Source organism: Bombus huntii, chromosome 2, assembly GCF_024542735.1.
Source record: "Bombus huntii isolate Logan2020A chromosome 2, iyBomHunt1.1, whole genome shotgun sequence".
NCBI lineage: Eukaryota > Metazoa > Arthropoda > Insecta > Hymenoptera > Apidae > Bombus > Bombus huntii.
Window position 1 is genome coordinate 14,797,567 of NC_066239.1, and position 26,016 is coordinate 14,823,582.

At 32.5% G+C, this 26,016-nt stretch overlaps 2 protein-coding genes across 2 annotated transcripts in view; one reads left to right on the forward strand and one right to left on the reverse strand.

Annotated features, from left to right (window-relative positions):
• Positions 1 to 44: 44 nt before the first annotated feature.
• Positions 45 to 26,016, forward strand: part of LOC126873833 (uncharacterized) — a 29,422-nt gene continuing 3,450 nt past the window's right edge. Inside the window, exons 1-20 of the mRNA XM_050635111.1 lie at positions 45 to 255; positions 3,019 to 3,355; positions 3,856 to 4,143; positions 4,688 to 6,424; positions 14,089 to 14,253; positions 15,755 to 15,940; positions 16,057 to 16,233; positions 16,514 to 16,679; positions 16,902 to 17,010; positions 17,185 to 17,311; positions 18,119 to 18,185; positions 18,250 to 18,359; positions 18,440 to 18,627; positions 18,762 to 18,879; positions 18,964 to 19,154; positions 19,250 to 19,379; positions 19,459 to 19,679; positions 23,921 to 24,030; positions 25,115 to 25,308; positions 25,416 to 25,868. Coding sequence (XP_050491068.1) covers positions 3,125 to 3,355; positions 3,856 to 4,143; positions 4,688 to 6,424; positions 14,089 to 14,253; positions 15,755 to 15,940; positions 16,057 to 16,233; positions 16,514 to 16,679; positions 16,902 to 17,010; positions 17,185 to 17,311; positions 18,119 to 18,185; positions 18,250 to 18,359; positions 18,440 to 18,627; positions 18,762 to 18,879; positions 18,964 to 19,154; positions 19,250 to 19,379; positions 19,459 to 19,679; positions 23,921 to 24,030; positions 25,115 to 25,308; positions 25,416 to 25,868 — 4,968 coding nt within the window. The 5' untranslated portion in view covers positions 45 to 255; positions 3,019 to 3,124. The remainder of the gene's footprint in view (positions 256 to 3,018; positions 3,356 to 3,855; positions 4,144 to 4,687; positions 6,425 to 14,088; positions 14,254 to 15,754; positions 15,941 to 16,056; positions 16,234 to 16,513; positions 16,680 to 16,901; positions 17,011 to 17,184; positions 17,312 to 18,118; positions 18,186 to 18,249; positions 18,360 to 18,439; positions 18,628 to 18,761; positions 18,880 to 18,963; positions 19,155 to 19,249; positions 19,380 to 19,458; positions 19,680 to 23,920; positions 24,031 to 25,114; positions 25,309 to 25,415; positions 25,869 to 26,016) is intronic.
• Positions 7,752 to 10,310, reverse strand: LOC126874015 (carbohydrate sulfotransferase 11-like). Its single transcript, XM_050635540.1, has 6 exons — positions 9,880 to 10,310; positions 9,615 to 9,763; positions 9,094 to 9,265; positions 8,386 to 8,545; positions 8,095 to 8,294; positions 7,752 to 8,012 (listed from the first exon to the last, which is right to left on the reverse strand). The coding sequence occupies exons 1-6, from the start codon at positions 10,021 to 10,023 to the stop codon at positions 7,785 to 7,787; spliced, it is 1,053 nt and encodes a 350-aa protein (XP_050491497.1). The 5' UTR covers positions 10,024 to 10,310; the 3' UTR covers positions 7,752 to 7,784.

Here is a 26,016-nt window from a genome sequence, read left to right on the forward strand (position 1 = left end):
GGTCGATATTACCTGCAAATCACCTTACTTTCGGAATAGAGTAGCGGTAGTCACATGTTGGCTGCCGTCACGTGAAGTCCGTATTGGATTTTTTCGATTGTCGCGCCGTTTGTAATGAAATGTGCATTCGAAACCGTACAAAAAACTTCAAACATAATATAATAAATTATAGCATTACAGTTAAAAAAGTGTGAAATATGTTACTATAGTTAAAAAAGTTCTTGTCTCACTTATACACGAAGAGAAAAGTAAAAGGTAAGTAAGATCATATTAATATAATTTTTGTAATATCGTTATTTGTAACTTAATGATTATAAATTGTAAATATCTGTTTTTAAAATATGTTATCTATCTCCGTCTAAAATAGAGATTGTGTGTAGAAAAAATAGTTTCTATAATTGTTTTTCAAGGATTTTTGAATTATTTAATTATGGTGGTTCATATAGAAAAAGTCTGATATTATTTATGGATTGGAGAAAATTGTTAAAATGATATTCTAAAAGCGTTATGAATGATGTTTTGTTAAATAAAATATGAGTAAATGAGGGGTTAAAGACTGTATTTTCATGCGCGATACTGTTTATATAAATCAGCTTACATATTACGATCTCGGGCACGTGACAATTTAGTGATACGTGATTGGTGCGATTGGAAAATCGCGCCAAGTCAACAATAAAATATTTTATTTTTTTCTATAAACAAATACTTCAACAACATAAATTACCTTATATTAATTGAACTATTCAGGAAGAGGTGCATACCTGACATAAATTGGTCTGATACTAAAAATCACCATTCTAATATCCAAGAGGTTAATAACATTACACGAAGATTCTTATATATGTATTAGGTTGTGTAATAAGTTTGTTCATATTTCTTTAAAACAGTGCTAAAAATTATTATTTCTATATAAAATCTACTTTACCAACGACGTATTGTTTTGCAAATGGATTAAGTAATGTATTTAATCTATGATTCCAAACTTTTCGTCCTTTCATCAAAAAGTTGTGTATTTTTAAATCAATTTATTGAATGATTATTTAACAATTAATATTTGCCAGTATGCCATTTCTTTCATTAAATGATGCAATAACAAGCAATACCTATTCATGCTACTTGTATATTTATCCATTCCAGTTAATATAAACAGCTAGTAAATATACTAATATAATAAACATGATTTAATCCACCACAACAGTGCATTTGTCAAAATTTTTGAGTCAAAAATTTCAACTGTAATCTGATGACGCAGGTTAATTCAGCAAACGTGCACTTGAGAAAGAAGAAAAATAAATATATAAGGAAAAAATCACGGTTGACGCGAGGTTAAGTGCGCTGGAAAAGTATGTATGTATGTATCCTTTATTGCTGCAAGTGGACGGCCCCTTTCTTCTTTCGCGACTCCTCGAGACGCACGCACGTTTTCTTTGGATTATGCAATCGCTTTCGTGTGTACTAGTTTTATGCGGTGTTCGTGTCGCGAGATCCGATGATAAACTTTGCGACTTCGTCCCTTTATTTCTTTTTTAAAAAATATTTGCCACAGGGGCTGGGATAACGTGGCTCGTTGGCATACTGTTACGAAACGAAAATCACACGGCTGATTTTTAACAACTAGGAACGTCACGTTTCTATGGTTCATAAATACTGCGGAAATATTCGAAATATAGAAAGCGGAATTATTCGTGAAATTATAAAATTATTATAGATTTATATTGTAAAATTGTAATTTTATTGTAATTCTGTATAATATTGTTTAAAGAAGATCATTATCGTAAATTTGACAAAAAATTAAATTCGAAAGTAATTCCTTCAGATTTATTCCATGTAACATTAAAATAATATTTAAAATTAATTGTATTTTATTATCATTGTTAAATTAATCAATTTTTAATAAGAAAAGTTTGATATATCCCGTAATGAATTATTGATTTTCTTATTAATGAAAAGACAAGCGTTTTAATGCACATTAAAGGAGTATCGATTAATAATAAAACTGATTTCGTGACTACGGTGATTGATTCTGCAACTGAAATCGGAAATGGGATGTATTAGCGGTTAACCGGTTAAAGCTTTACCAATGTCAATCATTTTATACATCCGTATGTAAGAATTGCTGCCGGAAGTGAAGGAAATATCCTTTAGTTTCTATTATGGAAATCAAAATCTACCGTTAAAATCGTTAAAATATTAATTTGTGTTAAATGAATATTCGTAATAAGCCTGGATGAATTATTTGAAAACTATAAAAAATGAGACAATGATAAATAATAAAATAATGAAGAAATGATAGATAAAATGATAGATAAAAAATATCAAATTACAATTTATTTTCTCAAACTTTTTATAATCTGAAGAATATTATTTATTAGAACATGTATACAGTATACTAGAGATTGAAAGTAAGGACGAGTTAACATAGTCTATGTTAGATGTGGATAATTTGTGCTTAGCCACTACGTGCGCACATGTACTTACATATACATATTAGTATACAATTCCGTGCTACATACTTTTAACTAATTCAAAGTTCTTGTAAGTCCAAGTATACTTAGTAAAAACATTTTTGTTAGCTATATCAACGATGTAAGTGGATATATTGTATACGCATCTCGATAAGGGAAATGATAGTTTTCAGTGGTACACATCGCTATAGTTGTATAATTCACTTACATATGTGCAATTCCACTGCTTCCATTGTCGTGGTATACAGAAAATTGTAATACTCAACAAAATTATATTACAAACAAGAATTATATATTTTGGACCGGAATGGATCATTAATATAAATTAATAATATTACTGGATAAATATTAATTCACATCTATCATTATGATTTCCACTTGATTTAAAAATGCTATTTAAAAATAATTTAGAAAGTGATAAATAAATTTTAGAATATTATGTTGTAACATTTCACTATGCATATAGGTCATTGAATATATCGAACATCACAGGTGTACTAGCGTTACAGCGTTACTTGGCCCACAGTAAATATCTAACGAATCTGTCAATCAGGCCTGTCGCTTGCGTGACTCGATGAACGATCCAGAATCAGAAAAACAATCCTCGTGGAAGACGATGAAGGACCCATGGTTTCCTTCAGACGAGACGTAACGGTGGTATGTCCAAGTGCCTGGAGTTTACTTTATCTATGACAGGATCGACGAATTCGGGGCCTCTGCAGCCCCAGAAGGATTCCTCGCCACTTCCGGCACGATCCTCTCCCCTCGATCTTTATTCGACACCTGAGAGCCCAACTCTTCGAGCTCACCGTCAACGACACTCTCGAAAGATGACATTGACCTCACCGAACGGCCAACCAATACAACTGACTCCTCTTTGGGAACATGTGGTTTGTATAGTCGTGCTATCTGATTAATGACTTCTGTATTTGATGGATTACTGATGAGCAACAGAGATTGGTGATGACGAAATAGAATTAACGAATGAATAAAGATATTTTCTGCAGAGAAAATTGGAGAAGAATTAGTTTACAAATGAAGACCGTAGGGGAAAGTATGATAAGCAATTTAAAATTTAATTTTATCAAAAACTGTCGTAGTATTATATATATATATGTATTCTACGTTATAAATTTCATAGATTCATTTATATATAGAAGGCTCACATCTTTCGATTTAAAGAGATTTAAAAAATCAACAAAATTGTACTTGTCAACTTTTTTCCATGTAGTTTTCAAATGGAAATGTTTTGTTTTTATGTATATAAGAGGGTCTAGAATTTCTTACATTGTTCTAGAAGAAATTAAAAGTTATATTACTAATTACATAGCAAGAATTATAGAATTAATATGTTTTGAACTGAACGTCTTTTATATGTATTCTTGTACAGGTACGCACCCGAAAATTTCCAAGCGAAGTGGATACCCATTTGACGTTCCTGGAGATATCCGAGAGACTGCGTGATCCAGAATGGGAGGTGCGCCAGCACGCTCTTCGTGTGCTTATAGACGTGTTACCAACTTTGAATGCTGACATCGTGGACAAGGTCATGCAACCAGTGGTACCCGAGCTGGTCAATAATTTGGGTCACTCTGCTCCCGCCGTTCGTAAAGGCGTCTTGGACGCTTTCCGAGTTTTTCTCATTCATAGTCACGACAGGGATAACACTATTAAAAACGTACGAATATTTTCCAATTTCCAATTCTAATACTCGTTTCTGTCTATTTTGAAATTTTACGAACTTTTACATTTTCTTTATTAGATTATCGTAAACAACTCAAAAACATTAAGCTGCGTTCATATTGTCTTATCATGCTCATTAGAAGGGACCCATGTATATTAGTAGCACAAATACAGAACAGCGTACAATACTCGCTCAAGAGGCAGCACATTAATGTATTACGTTGAAGTAAAGAAAATATGTTCGCAAAAAATTTGTTGTATTTTGTTTGCAAGCTATTCACAAGCTCCAATGCGGATACGATCTTTATTTAGTTCATAATCAGTATGTGGATGCTATATACTAATATTAAATTTAATTCCATTCTCTTTTCCCTTTCTACATCAATCATCTTTACCGATCCCAGCTTTCAAAATTTTCGACAAACATGCCGGACATGTCCGTGATGCGCAAGCAATCCATGACCTTGTAATCTCCCCACTATCTTTGTATTATCGTGGATCGATGTCTAAATGCAGTTGCATCGACCATTTTCTTGCAGATTCTTCAGGATGGGCTGAACCGTTCGGAGGTACGGGACTCCTTCCAGACTAACGTGACGACCGGTGTGATCTTAAGCGTGCCTTCGTTGCTATTTCCATCGACCAACAGCCCACTGCCCGATCCTCGACTGGTGAAGGACGCGACGATAGCTCTAGCCTCGCGTTTAGCTCAGGTACCGCATCAGGAAGCTGTATTAAAATCGTTAATGAAGATCCGGGACGCAGTTGGCATAGCAGAATTCGAGAGTTACTTGGAGGACTACGACAACAAGCTGAAAAGAAATATTGAAATCTTGTCCAAGATCTACAATGTAAAATCTGCTAAGAAAAGTCCTAAGAAAGATACAGGCGTTAAGAACGTGGAGAAAGTGGAGAATAAAAACTTGGAAGGTAAATGGGAGAGCGATAGTGACACTTCCGGTATTGCTGAAGAGGAGGACGAAGTCAATAATACGACTATGCCTGCTGCTAGGATCGTATTAGAAACAGAGATTAAGTTTAACGAGGAAACAGCCATCACTATGACTATTCTTGAAGAAAAAGATGACAGTGAACAGGAGCAGGATGGAGAAGAAGGTGGAATTGATGTAAAAAACGAAGCTGAAGGGAAGGAAGATCCTAATAAAAGAAAAACGCCCAGAAGAGTTCATTTTGGGGGCGAAATTGTTAAACTAAGAACTCCAGATAGTGATGATACAGAGTCTCTGGAATCTACTCCTAAAACTAAGATTCCACTTCCGGTTTCTCCAGTTACCAAAATGCCCATAACTCGACCTAGACCTTCTTCTCAGCCCTGTAGTCCTCATAGAGAGTCTTGCAAGCCTAGAAGAGCGTCTAGATCCGTTTCTAGTAGTCCCAAAAGAGAAATGTATACGTATAATGCGGATCTGAGTCCTAAGAAGAGTATTCTTACTAGGACTAACAGTCCATTGCTTAGCGGAGCTAAGGCTCTTGAGCAGTTGAAGAAGAAGAAAACCGTGAGTAGATCGGAGGATAAAGATGGTAAACATAATATGGACCAGAATGGAGACGTTAAGTGCATGAAGATTATTGAAACGGGTGGGAAGGTGAAAGAAGTCAAGAAGGAAGAGATTAGGTTGGTTCAGAATGCTCAAAATGTCATTTTGGATTCAAATGTAAAGAATAATAATTCTGAAAGTTCTGAGGATGAGATTTTATGGAAAAATGAAAAGCAAGATGTTTCGTTGACAATGGAGCCCGTAATTTCTAAAACCTCAAAATTAGAATCTGACGATTTTGGAGCCCAAAATAAGAAATTAGATGTTAATAGGAAAAGTAATTTAGAAAATAAAATATCCGAAAATGTTCAGAAGAAGAATACAGAAGAGGAAAGTAAATCTTTAAAAAATTACCAGGAAGTTGATTCTTTCTTTGGTTCTGTGGTGAAGAATAACGAAATGGAACAGAATTATTCGAGAATAAATCAAGATCAAATTAAGGTGAACGAGAATGAAACTGTGCAGAAAGATTTTGCGAAGTTAAGAGGTTGCATAACGAGTAGTTCGAGGAACGATAATGGTGATCGTGAGTCGTTGAGAAATGTTGATTGTGAACGAACGTCGAGGAGTGATCGCGATAAAGGGGGTGCAAGTGTGATTGAGAAAAGTGGCAATACTATTTATGGGGTTGACGAGATGGAATCTATAGCAGGAGAGCCAAGCTGGGAGGAACTTGGACTGGTTGACCAGGAAGTGTTAGAGGATCTGCATAATAAAGTAAGTTTTGCAATAAAGGATTTTATTCGTGCATGTGTATACATATTTTGAATTATTTATTCTGTATGGTGTAGTGATTAAATATAATTTTATAATTAATTTAGAGCATTAGATCTAGTAGAAATTTAGAGAAATAATTTCACTTTTATTTATACTATTAACTTTTATCAAGCATTTGCGGACATACTACTTAAACCTAATAATTTTAATTATTTACATCACGAATTCTCGTTCCTCCACTTACCTAGATACTTAACTGTAATGAAACTAATTATTTCCATCACGAATCAGGTTTCTATTTTTCTGTATACTAGATACGTATGCACGCGCGAAATTATAGCTGAATTCCCTCGAATCTAGTCAATTCTCTTGTACGTAAGTACATATCAAAACAATGAATGTGCGAATTTCCTCTGTTTCTGTAAAGAAAGACGCTGATTTCTAAAATATAGTTTATAGGAATAAAATTTCGCTCATGATTAAAATCATAAAATTTTTATAATGGAAATTATTCCACGATCTATCGTGTAGGAAGGATAATAAGAATGGATATTTTTCGAGAGCCTAGAAGAATCGATGCTCAACAGGAACGGCACTCGTAACATAAGCACTCGACGTTAGTTGCTCATTTACGTGACTTTTAAGTTAATCAATGGTCTACGTTAATGGCCTATGGGCCCGTTCTGAATTTTTTATCGATCGATGCATCGAGTATATGCACAGTTGCACGCGAAAGCTATTCGGAAATTCGGGAAAAAAAGAGACGAGGGAAAAATTGGACAAAGAAACAAAGAGTCGATACACGCATAAGCGATTCTAATTGATGGCGTTTAAATCACGTTACACCACGCGACGAACTTTTGCCGTGGAAATCGATTGACCTACTTCGGTGTAATGTATCAGAAAGATCTGTCCTAAAGTCGATGGTTCCCCTTTTCGACGAATTAACAGCTAAGAAACGAAAAACTGACACGCTCTGTAACGATTCATTGTTATAACAGGAAAATCCTGTGGTATGACGCTTACTTTAGGTATAACCTACTAATCAGATTATTTATTAACTGGAAGCAGCGTTGAGTCAAAGTTATTTCGAATCTTTTTCATTGAAAAATTTATTCCCTTCATTAAAATTCATTACTACTACTATTTACTGTTTAAGTTTGAAAAGTATGAAAAGGCAGTTGTATAAATTTTATAACGTTAATCAAATTTCTCGAAGAAATATTTTTCGGAATCAGTTGGTTATGAGAAATAATAGCTAAGTTTTAATTAACGATAACAGGATGGAAAATGGATGGACCAAGGGTAGAAACCATCGATCGAAAGATCTCGTTTCTATAGAAAAATTTATTATAGAATTTTAAGAAGCTGTTGCGTATTGGTAATAGTCGTCTGGCGAATAATCGAAAAGCTCGAAATCCAGCTTAAATTTTTCATAAAACTTTTGTACCAGTTCTCTGTTCAACTGACCAAAATATATTTTCGATGCATTCTGATAACCACCACTATGTCGCCATCTTGGTTTAATCACATCTTCAAGATGCAACTTATGGATCGTATAAATCTGATCCTGCCATAATGTTTCTACCTATAAAACGTTATACTTTACGACATTCTGACATATTTGAACATTTCTGTAATCTAATAATAACATCATGCAATTGATCTACCTTCGCAAGAATGTCGTAATCAATTGCACAAGGCGTGCAGTACAAATAATACGGCATCCAATGATCATCTCCATAATTAGCCAAATCAGTGTGAATTAAGTATTGCACAAATTCGCGGAAAGTTGGCTCGATTCCCGCTGGTGGAGGTTCACCGTTTCGTCTGATTACCAGATCTTCTCCAGGCGGCATGAAATTCGTCTCTTAAAAAACGAGAGTGACAAGCCTCGCCATTAACCCAGTGCTCGAGCAACGAATAACGTACATCACGGTCGATAACTTGTCGTGACTTACCACGGTACTTTTCAACAATCTTGCTGCCGTACTTCCGATAAAAGTGAAGTGTCCCGTGTTCCCTTCCAGCCACAGAGTTTTCCAGCTTATCGCGATACGCGCTCAGCAATCTTTCAAATGGGTGCCTTACTACCAGTAGTTTCTTCGTCGCTCTTAGCGCCTGCGTAAGTTTCACGGGTTTAGTCACTTTTTACACTGTTGATCGCAATTTAAATCACTGGGCTCTGAGAGAGCGAGCGGGATTAAGACTAAGTTTCTGGAATTAATACTGTTGCGGAGTTCGAATTTTCAATTCTGCTTCGTTAAGAAAGTTATTCATTATACGAAGTTTGAGCAAAATATGAAGAGGCATATCTGGTATATTTCACTGGAACTTAATAGAAAAGCAAGATATAAAGAATTTACTAAGGTGTATCTCTCTTGATAATTTACAAGACAAAGTTCTTATCCGTGGTCAGCTAGCGATACGCGATTGTAATAAATAAATAGTTACGTCTTGTATCTATTTATACCTTAATAATTACATCTTGTATCTATTTATACCTTAATAATTACATCTTGTATCTATTTATACCTTAATAATTACATCTTGTATCTGTTTAATTTCGTTAGTTATATAATTGGGAATTATAGATATACCGTACACATATTAAACGTGTAATTAGTAAAATTGCGTGAGTAGAGTTTCGATGACAGATGGAAGTATACCTCGTCCGCTTCTGGAAACTCGAGTTCCGGTATCGCCTTTCTGGCGATGGTCGATATCTGCTCCTTTCCACTGTTTAACTCCTCCTCCCTCACGTTCATTAGGAGACATAAATTGTAAATCCACGTTGTACTGCCGGCTTTGTAAATTGGACAGTATGAAAGATCGCGTGATCTGCGTGGCAAATAATGTAGATAGTGCTGCTAATTGAATCGGTTATTGTTAGAATAATCACAACGACCGATTCTATTTAAACACTACTATCTTCAACGCGTGAAACGTTCCCCTTCATTACTCATTTGAATTGATCGTGATGTTTATTTTTTAATTTCGTGGAATATGTATTACTGCTATTAAATGAAGTAATTGAAAAATTAAGACTTTTAAGCATTATTCAATATAATGTCTTAGATAAATAAGTGGCAGTTAGAAAATGGTATTTCTAAGTATTGTTTAATATTTTAGTAAGTAATATGTTAAATTAAAATTAATATTTTCGAAATAATTCACTGTATTTACAAACCTGAGAATGTAAAAAACACTATACTGCGGTGCTGGTGGATGTTTAAATGCAGAAGGCTTATCAGGATTTTTGTACATCCCTAGATTATATTTTTTACACGTGTTTCTCACGGTCAACAACCGCTTTGAATTCTCCACATCTGTTGTAATCTAAAATGACCAATTTTGAAGTTGATACGTATTATAGACACGTAGTAAACTCTTTTCTTTCCATTTTTATTTCGTTTTCGCAAACTTGTTTATAATTATTAAATTTATTCACCTACCAGTAATTTCTCCAGATCATTGAACTTTGGTATTTCTTTATTTTCATCTCCCACGAGTAACGATTTTATGATGCAAAAGATCAAGCCACAGCCAATAACATATTTCAAAATTTGGATAGTGATTCTTTTATGATTTCTAAACATGGTGAAGTTTATTCGTTCTAAGAATTATTATTAAATTTTAAAGATTATTTCACCCATTGTTATATGATAAAAAAAATTATTAAACACTAAACGCTTTTTGTACACTGTCACAAAGATGATCAAAGATTATTTTTAAAGATTGATTAAAAGATTTCTAAAAATATTATGTAAAAATTGCGTGTCATTTCACAGACGGAAAGAATATTTAAGAGAAGAATGAAGTAAATATTCGTTCTTCCTTCTGGCAAGACGCTGACTGACCGGTTTCGTGTTGTGTTCTGACACTGATGGATCTAGCAACTCTCTAAACCCGTGCCAAGTATCTTCACGTCGAAATTTTAAATTTTACATTCAAATTCTCCAAGCTAATTAAATATTTTCCTACGTGTTTTATTTAAACGTACAGCAAAATATTGTCTTAACAGTAACATGAGTATGTTCAAGATCTAGAGTCATGAAAAAATTCTTGTTATCACAACACAGGTTGCTTAAACGTTTGTAAATAAAGAAAAATGTATGGTTACGTTGATAAACATTTATTTACACTATAATCTAGATTAAAGATATCTGGTGCTATCAGGTAAAGCCGTTCCTGGAGTTAAGTTGAAGGCATTTCAGCACGAAAGAGACTCCGTTGCATACTAATTTGGTTCAGATATTTCGATGGTCAGATCGATGAGTAGATAAAAAAATATATTCTCGTACTGAAATTAGATCGTGTAACGTTTAAATCTTTTACGGAATTTTACTAGAACAGAGTTAATTATGAAAATTACTTGATTAAAAGGAACCAAAAGTTGTGAATTTTCTTTTTAAATCGTCTTTTACATTCTTATATTTTCACTATTTGAAGATTTTTGTATTTTTGATGATAAGAAAAACATTTCACGTAACATTTCACGTTGAAAATAGACATAATTTGCAAACTAAAGGTAACATATGTATAAGTAATCTTTGATTTATTCTTTATTATGGGTCGATGTCTTTTAAGTTTTATTCAAAAATGTTATACGAAAGCTAAGAATATTTAATTTTGTAATTTTACGATAATACGATATTATTAATTACTCATATCTTAAGTAATACATGTATGTTTTGTGCAATAATCTGTTAATGTCAGTGATTTAAAACTGATACACTTTCAAAAGAGAAAGTAATATAGCTTTACGCGATTATCGATATCGTGAAAAAATGTTGCGCTCCTCGTGACCGTGAAAGTACCTTTCTTTCATTCAGTGGAAGTTCAAGGTCGCTCTATGCTTTTCCATGAATGTCGCGCACTTACATACCGTGTAATAAGAAGTAGAAAAGCAGATAGAATCGTTTAATATCGATTTTATACGTCACATATCTAATACTCAGTGCAAAGTAGCGAGATTCCTTTTCACACACGAATTAATTATTTATCTAACTTTTGACTTTTTTATTCGGTTTTCAATCACCATCTTTTTAATAATCGCTCTGTCAAGAAACGGGACAATGCATAGTAAATACAAAATGAAATATATAATGGAAAATGATACAGTGGAATTTCGTTTATCCGAACATGTCGGGGACAAGGCAGTTCGGATAACCGACGAGTTCCGATAATGGAGTTTACCAGCTATCACAACCAGCTGCTTTTATTAGTTCCGACATAATAGGAGCCGACGTTCTGATAACTTAAGTCCTGAGATTGAACAATAATTTCGACTCAGACTTTCAGTTGCGTATCACACGTGTACGACTTTAACCCTTTGACTACTGTTAGTGTCTAAAGGCGCTTAAAAAAGTTGCTCTTATGACATACTGTAGGCACCTATAGAAGGTCGGAAAATTTTATCAACTATAAGTTCCAGCAGATTTCACTTGAACCAGATGTAAGTGAATGTTAATTCAACAATTACATATTCCGTTAATCGTATATTATTTAAATACGTTTATTTTACAGTTGTTTCTTGTTATACCCTGAAAAAGGAAAAATTGGGAGAATAAAGAGGTCAGAAAAAGTACACGCAACATAAAACAACGAATGATTCATATTCTGATTGTGTGGAAACAAATGACTTCGAATAAATGAGAATACGAATGAATAAATGACATCGGTTTAATGTAGTGGAATTCAGTGTTTTAATTATTTCAATATACTTTCTCAGAAATGCGCGCCTAACAAAAAATTTAGCCTTCCTCGGTGTATGTTGCGACTGAATTCCTGTCATATGGTGCGTCTCAAAGACTCAGTCTCCATATTCAAAGGATTAACGAATGAAGAATAATAGGAGCTCAGTTATAAGTTCGTATAATTCGATCCTAAACAATAACTTGTTCGTATAAAGGAAATCATTTTCTATATGTATATATGATCGACCTTTATTTAATATAAAATGATACGTATTTAGAGATAAACACAACAAATTGTCATTTCAAAACAGTCGGCTACTGATTTACAAAAGCCCCATAATCAACCTAATCCTGTGAATACCTAAAACAAAACGTTGTATTTTTTACGTTTCAAATCAGGATTCTGATTTATAAGTAGTATGTAAATACGTCAACTAATACGTTGATTTTATTGCTCGTTATCGCCTTTTTCCTCGTAAAATTTCTCCACCCCTAACATCCATAAAGAATCGTAGCATACTACACGATTAGCTGGATTAATCGCACTTCCACCAAGTATTCCCCTCTCGACGACGTTCCCATCCTCGTGACAGTGAAACACTGGCTGAATTATGCATGCTGTTTCGTTTTCTACCGGTTGGACGCCATTGAAATAGTCCTTAGGCGTCTGGACGGCGCTAATATGAATATTCTACGGATGAAAAACGAGAGAGATTTCCTTGCGCGCAATATTATGCGCCGCCAAGGGAAACAAGACTCGTGAGTAACAAGAAAATAATCAGGGACGTTGTTGCGTGCAACACGTCGCCTCGCGTCGAAAGTTTCATTTCTGTGTATATGCAAATCTAGGTGGCAATTTCAGAGTTCCACGATGGATCGGATTTTACGGGGAATCTTGAAATTCGTTACGGCGAAATGCAATTGATGCTATGCTTCGTTTCGATACACCCAAGTACGCGTAATCAAGATGTGTTTAAAAGTGTGAGAAAGAAGAATATATTTAAAGAACATAATTATATAGAGTAAAATTCAGACAGAGTATGGAATTAAAAATTGATAACTTCAGGAATTTCAATCATTAATTTAATAATTTAGAAAGAGGGATTAAGATATAAAAATCAAATGGGCAGATTTATGCAGTGGTCAAACTTTACATAGTTCCGCAATTTTCCACAGGTTCAATGGAATTATGTAAAGTCGATAATATTGATCATTTCCGTGTAAATAGAGGCGAATCGAAAAGTGAATGCAGATGTTCCAAGTGCATTGCATTCAGACTTGCTGCAACGATCGATAATGTTCACTCGACGACTGCTGATTCTTGACCAACGGATTTGCGTATAGATGATATTTTCCATATGAGCGTTCTGACAACACAAAAGTTAGTTTGTCATTGGTGATATAACAAAGAAGAGAGCGGTTCTTCAGGAAAAAATAAGTCAATTATGTCGTCAATAACGGACTATAGACCGTATATAGTATATTCATTCTTCACATATAATCAAACATATCAAATTTTTTATCTTATTAGAAGATCAAGTTAGACAAGGCGATCAAATAATATATGACAGAAAGATTCTTATAGTGTCATAAACTAAGAAATATATGAATCAAATTAATAGGTAAAATATTTCCAACTAGTAAATGTCAAATATAAATGTCCACTATATTTAAAACATAGCATCATAAATAGAAATGTAGATGTAAAAATATGAAATGTTTAATATATAAATATTAAAGAAGAAGTAGTGCCTTCTAGATTATTTCTGAAGTAGAATATTTATATACAACCCTATTCTTTGTTCTTACATTTCCTTCTTGTATTCATCGTTAAAGTGGTGTTCTTCGTATTAAGGTAATCCTGCAAGAATTCATAGTAAACAGAGAATTCATTAAATATAAAGAAATAATTAAAGAAATAGAAAAAGTTAAATGGAATTATATAAAATGAGAAAACGATTACAGGACGACTGGCGTGCTCGTGTCAGAGGTTTAGAACGAGTAGCGTCCGCCTTGCGAACGTCTTCTGCTCTGATCGCGATAGAACCGCGATTAGGATCTCTTTTGCATGCAGTGCTGGGCTGTGAAAGGAGCTGTCGTGTAGCTGCTGCAGGCTTGGCCGTGGCGAAGGTAACTCGCAAATTTGCCCCCTTAAATCAATCTAACTGCTTTACTCATTCCTATGTATTACTTTCTAATTTAACGTACTGTGGCTCACCAATACATCCTCGTCCTGTTACTTGTACATTTCTGTGAGACAAGTGACTGACATATTTATTCCACGTTTTAGTTTTGAAAGTAATATTTTCCCTCGTGTGTTTGAAGTATTATTATCAACTAAATTTCTAATTCAGAGAACATTAGTTAAAATTCTTACTTTTGCGTATATAATATTCATGTCTGGTTGAATTCTTTTTGTATTATGTTTTTCTTCTATTATATACATAAACAATAAGTGTCATTCTGCATCTCATGATTTACAAACTCATGGCGATAAAGATATCATATTATAAAATGCTTTGGAATGCACAAAAGCCATATTTACCAGCATGCATTCTTATATACATACATACATATATTGTAATTTCTTATTAATATCGTACAAAATATAATTGTTAATTTGTACCATCTTTTTCAAGAAAAATGTTGGTTAGTATAATTGTGTGGATGATACACGGGCTAAGTAAATTTATCATAGCAATGTACCGCCACGAGTTGCTTGTGTCTGATATAGAACGTCATCTTACTTATGTGCTCTAATACGGGCGATTCGATGACAGTAGATTCATTTAACATCGCTCATACTATGCTATGCTTCTATTTAGTTTGTATTGACAAATTTGAGAACTCATTCTTATTTTATTTTCATTATACTATTTATTATTACAAATATTGTTATTCTTATTTAGAATATCTTAAAAATAGCAATGTTTCGTAAATAATAACGAAGTTACAGTTTGAAACTTTTCTCATGAACTTTAGTGTAATTCTGCATTGTCAAGCATTCTTTAAAGTCTACAGTCTACAGGACTTAAAATATCACCTAGGTCATGAGAAAATATTCTACAGATTGCTTGCTACTTCTGGTCACGTAAACATTGAATGGCACATTGCCATTTGATAAAAATACATCGTTTTTGCTTCATGAAATCTATTTTTTTATGAGTGCAAAATGACATTCATACGAAATAAGAAAAAAAAAGAAAAAATTTTCAGGTTACATTACAAGACCTGTTGCTTTACATTATTTAATATTTCATTTGTAAATCTAATATTGGTAAAGGACAACGCAATACTTGTGCTAACTATAAAATTCACATTTGTTCTACTATAATATAGTATGACCTAACAGAGAGCAAATATCGTTAATCAATTTGAAACTACTCCACAGAAATATAAAGTTTTCTTTAAATTAAACTACAAACTTGTACCTATACTAGTAACTGGACCTCCAAGCTTTCTTCACGTCAGTGCTTAAACATTTTAATAATATGCCACTAAATTCTACTTTTTATGGACATGTGTCACGAAATAAAACCGTTGAATCGAGGTTTATTTTTTTCCAATTTCTTATGCTTCCATCTAAGATTCTTTTTATGGGAAAAGATTTTTAATCATTTATTGTTATTAGGTAGTCATAGCTGGAGTAAGCGATGAGGCCTTGAGAAAACGTTTGCCACAATTGGCATGGGGTTTAGCGAGACACGGTGGCCCAAGCGCGGCTCAATTGGCCAGGATCACGATGCTTAGGCTCAGACCTGCTCTTCTTCTAGAACAGTTTCTGCAGCCGCAGTGTTTGAATGCAAGAAACGCCAAGGTGAGAATTTTTTGTATTGATTGTCTAATTAAACAACATTATATACAGTTTTACAAATTTAATTAATTTCTATCAAATTTAATTAGAGATTAAACTTTTTTTTTTATTCATTACAGACTAGGGAAAATACCTTACAGTTGTTAATTTTCTCGCTGGTAACGTTTCCAAGTACAGAATTCAAAGTGGATGCAGTGGCTAATAAGGTGGCTAAGATGGTGAGAGATCGACGACGCAGGGTACGACAGGCAGCGCTTGATACTTTGGCTGTATTGGCTCAAATCTATGAGTCCGAGGTACGTATTTTATACTATTCATAAGAGAAACTTTATTTATACTGCATGTACAATGCACAATATTTGAAGAATTTTCAAATTAAATTTTTTCGAGATATTTCTCAATATTCTCACCAAATAGCGCACTAATTTGTCTTTGATGGGACGCACGAATTATTCAAAAACTATTGTTATTCGATTTAGTTCCTTTTTTACGTATCTTAAGTGGTGTAATATAAAAATATCTTTTATATATATAATTAAGGAAACGTTAATATAGAATTATTAATCCTATATTCAGGAGGTATTAGCAGCGGGGAAACGTGCATCAGAGGGTTATCATGATGGGGAGGCGATGATGTCTGCCATTAGAGCTCGTCTGGCACGAAAATCTTTGCCTTTAGTCTCTGCTGACGGTCTTGTCATGTATGGTTTGCAAATTTCACCCAACGTTCAAATAGCTACAGGTAAATTATAATTATTTAACATTACCTTTGAATGAAAAATTTTCAAACTTTTACGACATAACTTTTTATTAAAAGTTATTGCAGAAATAAAATTTACATAGACATTTTGATATTTTAAAAGAACAGAATGTAAAATTCCTTTGAATATCCTTTCGATATAGGTATAACATTTAATACATTAATATTGAAAGTTATATGCAAAACTTGATTACATTCGTGTAGGTCCTGATGTCGATTGGATCGTGGCCGGAAGTGGCTCAATCTCACCCAGTATCGGACGTACTAAAGGCCAGGTTATAGCAACGAGGTCAGAAAAGGAAAAACTTGCAAGGTAATTTCCTAAATGATACGAATATAAAGCTAGTATCCATTATTTTCCATTTATGTTTTTTATCATTCTCTTTAATGTCATCATATATCATATATCAAATTAGTAACTAATAGAAAATAGTAAATAATACAAAATTTAGTAAATAATAGAAGATTATAACTGTATTTTCTTTAGAAACGAAAGTGCAAATTACCGTGAAAACCTATGGAGCGACAGACAAAATTTCGTTGCACTTGGAGTCGGTATGCGTTCTAAGCCAGAACAACCTGTTGTATGGCAAATAATTCCAACACAAAATCAGGTAAAATTTCAATATAAATTTCAACAATAACAAATAAAGTACCATACCTAACAAGTAATTATTAGAATTCTTGGATTATATAGATTTCATTCATTTAATTCATAAGAATAGAATAAGAAGGAATGAGAAACTGAATTCCAGCAATTATTAAAAATTTCAATGGGTTTATTAGTAAAACATAAACTATAACATAAAACATAAACATAAAACATAAATTAGTAAAACTAAAAAAAGAGACCTTAAGCTCGTTGTTGACGTTCACTCACTTTATTCTGGAACTGCACTTGCAAGAATTTAAATTATGGTGTATAGCTAAATGTATCGTTTTACAATTTTATACTTTTTACCAGTATGTTAAATGCCCTATTAACAAATAAAGAAATGGAATTATCATATGTTACACGATATGTGTGTAGATCATGATTCGCAATATCTATATTAACGATTAATCGTTTCACGTTACTTGTGAATGAATTCAAGACATTGTGTTGAAAATACACATTTTTCTGTTTTTTTATTCGTTTATCGAGTAAGTAGACATGAGAAAATTTATTCGTAGTGTTGGGTTATTTTTAATTCCGTGTAGAAGATCGATGAAAAATAATTCCGGTGATGATCGATTGGCATTATGTCCCATTTGAATCTTACTGATTTATTAGAGATATTTCAGGTTAGTAGTTTAGGTTGCTGTTAATCAAAAATATGTGGACTATTATAATAATAGTTATGACATATTTAAGCTCATAACAATTGTAATAATTTATTAAATACTATAATTTCATATAAGTGTATGTATCTTTTTTCCAGAACATACAGTGTGAAAATGAACTGAATTTGCAAGCAAATCGAAATATAAGCACAAGTATACGAAATGGTATGTATTATAATTCCAATCTTTTAATATTAATTATACATGCTAATGGTTTTGATATTTTTAGGTGAAGCTTTCAATGCAGACGTAAAATCTCGAAATCAAACGAAAATTTCAGGAACTACTAAAGAATCTGCGAATTATCGTAATATCATCGAAAATAATTTTGAAAGAAAGGTAAATTTCATAAAATATATCAATGCACTGTAGTAATAGTAATTATAATGATTTATATCAATTGAACATATATGTTTCAGGAAAACAACAATAAAACGGAATCTAGAATTCCTGTACTCTATACTCGAGAATGTGTACCAAAGTCTAGTGGCCTGCTAATGGATAAATCGTCTAATTCAGAATTAATGAATGTTAATTTAAAGAGGAGACTAAAGGACAGCACAGAAAACTCTAGCGACTGCGCAAATTCTCAAGAAGAAAATGTTAGGTAGTGTATCTTAATTATTGTGTTTTTTAATTTATTCAAAGAAATAGAAAAATGCATAACAATTTAACATCTCTTGAATGAGTTAAACTTTGAATGAAGAAAAAGATTGAACACAATTAATGAAATATAAATAGGAGCTGTGGGACTATGTATCATCAAAGAAGAAGAAATCAACAAGAAAAAAGTACAAGTATGCATCATGACAATTATCGATCAGTAAAAAATTTAAATAATGCGAATATAGATAGTAATGTAAGTATTTTTCTCAATTACTAGTATTGGTGATACCATTTAAAATTATATGTACAACAATTATGAACGTGATGAATATTTCAGAATATGGATGAACGTACGAATCAAACATTTTCGGACGGTAACTCTAGAATGTATCAAAAGTTTATGGGAAGAGATCGATATTCAAGGAAATCCGATGCCAAGTCTAAATATCCTCGGTCGAGTTCTATTGAAAGCAATCAGCCTTCACTATCGAGAAATATGCATCAACAAACATTTGTTATGCATAATATGTAAGTGTAATTTATTTCACGAGAATAATAAATAATAATAAATATATATGTAATTTATTTTAGTGAAAATTTAAACTCTTTTTTTTATTTTTCAGCTACAACACATCTTCACATAGAGAGGGACGGTTTGTGGATGAAAATTCCTTTCGACCATTACAAACAGCTCCTGCATTAACATATGGGTATAATAAAATTGAAGAAAATAATGATAAAAATATATCACGGGTACTTATTCATTTTTATCAATATATTTAACACATGAAGTGGCGATAAGGTACTATTAAATGATATGTTTACATTATAGATGAGGTTTCATCGTAAAACGAAAGATGTAGCTGCTCAAAAAATTACGGATGTTGAAGTAATATCATCAGATGCCCAGACTAGTGAATATCTTCCTGCAATATGTCCCGAAACCCCTTACAGAAGAAGATTACGTTCTCTGTCTCCATCCCAATTGTACCACCATCAACACTTGGTTAGAACAGCTTCTCATGAAGTCCATGCATTGTCCATGTTTGATATGTAAGTAATATTTTTATTAATTCTTTTCCTTTTCAAATTAATGCGATCAATAACGTAGAAAATTCCTGGAATATGGTTACGATTCGATAATTGTGACTAAAATGTCACTGCGGGTGGTACAATATCTTTAGTTTACAATTAACGGTGCAATTTTATGGTGGTGCTATCGATAGTCCCGTATTGCTGTCGCTTTTTCTAGTTACTATCTGTTGCCTTCGGCCCCTTAGACCTTAGCAAATGATTATTTCCATACTCACATGCATGACAAATTACTGGCTATAATAATGCTAGGCGTATCGTGCAAACTTTTATAACTTCTTAACTATGCTTCTGGGAAGGCGACAAATGCAGAGTTTCCGTAGTTTTACTATCATAACCGCATTGTATATATATACATATAGTAGCTGAGGGAAAATTTCTTAATGGCATTTCTAAGAACACGACAATTCACTTTTTAAGAGCAGACTTTACAAGGATCATTGAATCGGTGATATCAGCACAAAGCTACTCTATTTACACGATCGATTTCATGGCAGGGTGTTGAATTGAAGGTGACTCACAGTTTTATCCTTTGAATCGTCCTTAAATGGCGGCGCTTCCATTCTTGTGACGTTGTATATCTAGCCTTTCCAGATTTTTAGGTCAGCTAAATTTCACTGAAAATGAATGATTATAGTATTTCAAAGTGTAGCAAGCTCAGATTATCTATTATTAGACTACGGATATTTATGCAAATTCATATTTTTATAAATATAATTAAAAAGATATTATTTTATAAAATGATAATACTTGCTTTGATATAATTTTGGTAAATGTTAGCAGCTACAGTGTTTGATTTTAAGAAAAGCAATTTTATGTTATAGAAAATGAGCAATAATGCATTGAGGAATACATCCTCGTTCTCGTTTCTGTTTCCCTGATTTACGAACGTCGCGTGAGAGGAAAATTGCGATTGTATTTCGGTTTGAATAACCACGCCACTAAGTGCTATTTACATAACAATTTCAACTCGTTAAGAAGAAATCTCTGCGAATATTGTGTTGCAATTTAGGACGTGGATACCCGAGAAGTTGAAAATATATGTACACATAGAGTGTTACATATATTGCTAGATCATAAGGTAGATCACATTGGTAGATTAATGTGCCGTGTTGGAATTCAAAAACATTCATGATTTAAATTACGAAAGAATTTTATGTTTCAACATTATGCAAATATGTATTATCGCAGATAACCTTTTAGTACTATTATTAACTTACTAACTTCGATATAATTATCAAGGATTTATTTATTAAAATAAAAGCCCTGTATACAATGTTATATGTATATAATGTATTTAATATCAAAATAATAATATCAATATTTTAATTTAAAAAATTGGAAGAAGTGGAAATTTAATTGGAAAAATTAAAAATAAAATGAAAAAGTAATAATTGATTTACCGGAAAGGTTAATAATTAAAGCAAAAAACAAATTCAATAATTTATGACGTGATAACCTTGGCATGATCTTGGGCTTAGTTACGCTTCCTTAAAATGTCTGTAAACAGATCAATTTTTACGGCTCCCAGGGATTAAATATAATCAATACAATTATATTCTTAATAAAATATTTGAATGGAGAAAATTATATATGAAAAGCACTTAAACCAAAAATATTCTACAATAGATGCGGATAACATATTCATACGGGAAAGGTTCGCAATTGGAAAAGGTTAAATTACATAATTATTAGGTCATAAATTCATGTAACATTTCTCTACTTCTCTCATAACATATGCAACCATTGGTACGGTCTCAATAGTAAAATAGTAAAAATAAAAAAAAATAAATGTTGGAAATGCATTAAAAGAAATAAAGAAATAAGCAAAACTTATAACACAAAAAGAACAGTCTGAAATGTCATAATATAACACTTGTTCATTTTCACTTTTGACGCCTATACCCTCGTGTACGTTTCCACCCCTATGTCTAAGGGGGGTTCTTGCGGTCAGTGTATAGCCATTCAATATGGTATCGCGGGGTTACAAGTGAACCGAGAACCAGAAGGGGAGGTAGGAGTGAAGGGAAGTGGCAGCGGTCAGCGTCGAGACAGCCGACGTTTAACATGAGCACAGTCGTGCATGTGGCGTTATTTGTCGCGTCGTTAGAATTCTCTTTTTGCCCTCTCTCTATTTTGTTCATTGTCATTCTTAAAAACCAGAAAAAAAATCCATTGAAGGATTTTCACTTTGGTGAAATTTGTTAAAGTGATTTCAAAACGATCCGAAGATTAATAGTTCGCGATTATGTGCTCGAGTGTGGTGTAATTTCAGTTTAACAGTTCAGTTTAATTGCCGCGAAACTACAACGATCGATCGGTGCGTGCGCCATAGATCCAGATAGTTTTCTTCGTAGCTTTGCTTTTTAAATTTCATAAGGAATTTGGTGATGGTAAAAGTTAAAAAAAAGTAAATTCGATATTTATCTTATCTGGTATCAATTTGTATTAGAAAAGTAGTGTTTTGTTATGGAAATCTGTTGATTTCTTAATTATCTCAATTCTTCTGTATATTTTTTTTTTTTTTTTTGATAATTTTCGCCCCTTAGAGTGTACGTGTAATTTGGAACTTAAGTTTCTATTTGGAAATGAAGTTTCTATTGCTAGAGAAATAGGATACTATAGTTTAATAATGTTCTTTACTTCTATTTAATTCGTTATTTTATTTAATATGTTGTTTAATATTATTTAATTTTTTTTGTTTAGTATATTTTGTTAACTGTTAATGAGCTCAAAATTTTCCGCTATATAATTATACATATTTGCGTATGCCGTCAGATAAAGAGCGTTCCATAACAGGTTGTTAATCGATCATTCGTTAACCTTAGGAAGATAAACATGAAATGTAGCAGAAGCTCCAGAATAGCATATGAAATTTGAATTGCATATTGTCTAGACACGTGAAATCTACTGCTTCAAAATATCTTCTAACTTCCGCAATTACAAAAGATATTACTATAAACAGAATATACTTAATTTATATTGAAAAAATATTGTATTATATTATTATAATTTTCAAAAGACTACTGACTATTATTCCTAAGGTCTCTCATCAGATGTATAGCCGAACAAAGATTATTTATCGATTGTACTGTATAGATTCGATATAATTTATAATTCACTTGTAATACTATTTTCATGGTAGATCAATAATCAGTTTGTAAATATCTTTGCGTTGGTAAATAAATTACGTTCGAAAGGATTGCTTAAAAATGATATCTTTTCAGGATTTGATATATTTTTTAATTAATAAATGAAAAAATATATAAAATACTATAATTATTACATTACATGATAATGTGATAGCATAGTAATTAGTTAATGTAGTACAACCCCTTTTGCCATCATCAAATAGTAAACAATTAATATAATACTAAATATCCTATAAAAAATTTTCTATACATTAAATAATACGCAATTTTCTAAAATTATAAAGATAACCTGGATCATTATAACTATTAAACACAAATAAACTAAAGACGTCAGATATATTTGATTAATTGCGCCAAGTGTAGAAAAAATACGAGTGAATCGTGAAAGGTAAAGAATGAGACAAGTTAATAGTGCTAAAATAACTTCGATAAACTACGTAAACAGCGCTAGTGTCATGGCAAGGACTTTCGATCGTGATCGATGAACCATTATCAATCAAAATGATCTTTAAGTACTGTGCTTGGCCTGAAGAAGCCGACAAGGCGACAGTGTTGAAATGCAGAGAGTCGAATTCGATCGAGAAAGATGAGAATTTCAATGAAGAACCTGGTAATCCAAGGAGAAAGGAATATAAAATCGCAAACACTATTCTTCGTTATTGCCCGTGCGCCTTTAGATGTAGGCAACCAGTGGATATCGGAAAGGAAGAGGAAGATTCTATTTCGACAATTGTTACCACTGTTAATACCACTCCTGTAATTCCTTTGAGGTTAAATTCGAGTAATGACACGGTGTATGTTTTCAAAACAAATAAATAAAATATTATAACTATGTAGTACATTATAGCTGTATAGTTTGTGACTCTTCGATATTCATCAAAATAATGTTTTATGCAGAAAAGATAGCCGTGTTGATACGTATAGAAAAATCTATAGTGTATAACGTAAATTATAATAGTATACGATGAATCGGTACAAGTTTTTGTATATTGTACTTTTTATGAATAAAGAAAAAATAATCAACTTTCGTCGTCGAAAATTTTGTTTCAGAGATAAAGCAGTGAACGAAGAAGAATATAATGAAAAAAATAAACATCATTTTCTACCAGACGACCATTTCGGTGTGAAAACAGTAGATGCAATTGAAGCACAATATGAAGGTATTTATAAGGTGTAATAATATTAGATACTAAATAATTAAATAATTAAATAGTTTATAGTAAATTTTGATTAGATAATTAAATAACAATTTTTCAATCGAAATTATGAAATAAATTATATGAATAAATTCTTAGGTTTAAACTATATTATAAAATTATTCATCAAGAAATTTCTTATTCGTGAAAAAGTTGAATTTAACATCATCTATAGCCAGACAAATAGATTAGAGCTTGAAAAATGGATTATAAAAACCATTGAAGCGTTCAAGTAAACTTTTAAGCATTAAAAGCGATACATAATAACCTGTGGGACCTGCTGGAACGATCGAAAGTCCACGAACTGGAACGCGAGGTTCTTAACCTCGGACGATGTAATCAATATTTTGCTCGTAACGTTTAAATTACCTAAACGAGCAATTTTTTACTAAAAAAAAAAAGAAGTAGGAAAAATCTTCTCTCCTTATAAAGAGCAATCAATATTTTTCTGACGTAAAGTTTGAAATAATCGTAAATAGGCTAAAATAAAAAAAAGGGAGACTAAATTTCTCTACAGTCTTAAACTTTCAATGCCACTTAAAATACCATTATTAACCATGGAATAATATCTGGTCTCTTTCTTTCTCATTTTTATTTTTAAGTAATGAACTACTTCGTTTCGAGATATAGATGAATCGAAGATAAACATATATAAAGAGAATGGTTTGAGACGTAATTTAGATCGAGATTAGCATAAGATACGCCATCATGTATGGAAATATCCAGACTGATTCTTGCGTGGATAATATATTTCAGCATTTTTCATTTCATTGCGTGGCAGAATATTTGTATGTTGTTTCCTTTCTTTCAGTCTATATCGTGGTTTAATTCGCATAAATATGAATATTCAGCATATCGATTTTGGTATTTAGATCGGAAGTCAGATAAATGAGTCTGCGGTCTAGACATTTGCGCGTTAGCTCATTATTATAATTCTATATTATAAACTTTTTTTTTTATTTTATTCAAAATATTGAATTATATTAACACTTAAATTCTGAAATATGTTATTACTATCTATTATTGAATAGCTTGGTCTACTTTTCAGTGGATGACCAAGAACTTTCATCATCAGACGCCTTAGAAAATAACTACCACCAAGATACCGAACAGGACGTACAAGATACTCAAGATGACAGTGATTCCAGATCGTCTACTCCCGATAGACAAAATGTGGACGCTGCATTTGATATTATCAGCGGTCAATCGAGTCCTTCTGGTCGAGACACCGTCGATTTTATTGTAAATATTAATCCTAACAGTATTTCATAATAACCAAAGAAAAGATATTTATTTATTTAAATGTATTGCGAATGAATTATAACATAATTATAAAAATCTTATTTTAGATTACATTGGACCAAAAAAATGGAACTGGAACCGAAGCAACGATTACGTCGATCGACGACGATGGATCCAAAGACTGGAGCAGCGAAGAAGAGCTAAAATTTGGAAGTGAAAGCCGTGTGGTATCCAGAAACTCGGAGCGCGTTAAATATCTCGAAGATAATCAAAACGAGAGCGAATTCAGCACGTCAGATGAAAATGCAAGAACAGATGAAGTGTCGAGCCTCCAAGAAAGATCTATTGTATCCATTTTGACGGCTGAACGAGCGTTAACAAATGAAAGCTTACAAACATCCAGTGATATTCTGCATTCGGACTTCCAAAATGAAGAGCCATCGCTTTCGAGAATGTCCACCAGTCCTAAAAAATCCAGTCGATCACCAAGTAGAAATTCCGTTGATTTTGAGACATCGAAGTCACCAAGGCGTAATTCTCGAGGCAGTCCGCGTAAATTGGTTGGTTAATAAATATAAAATCATAATTAGATTGCAGACGTTTATGCAACTACGAGTAACTTAAATGTACAAAAATATACAGAATGCATGCATTATATAAAATGTTATAGAAATATATATTATGTAATGATATTTGTCGTGGTTTTCA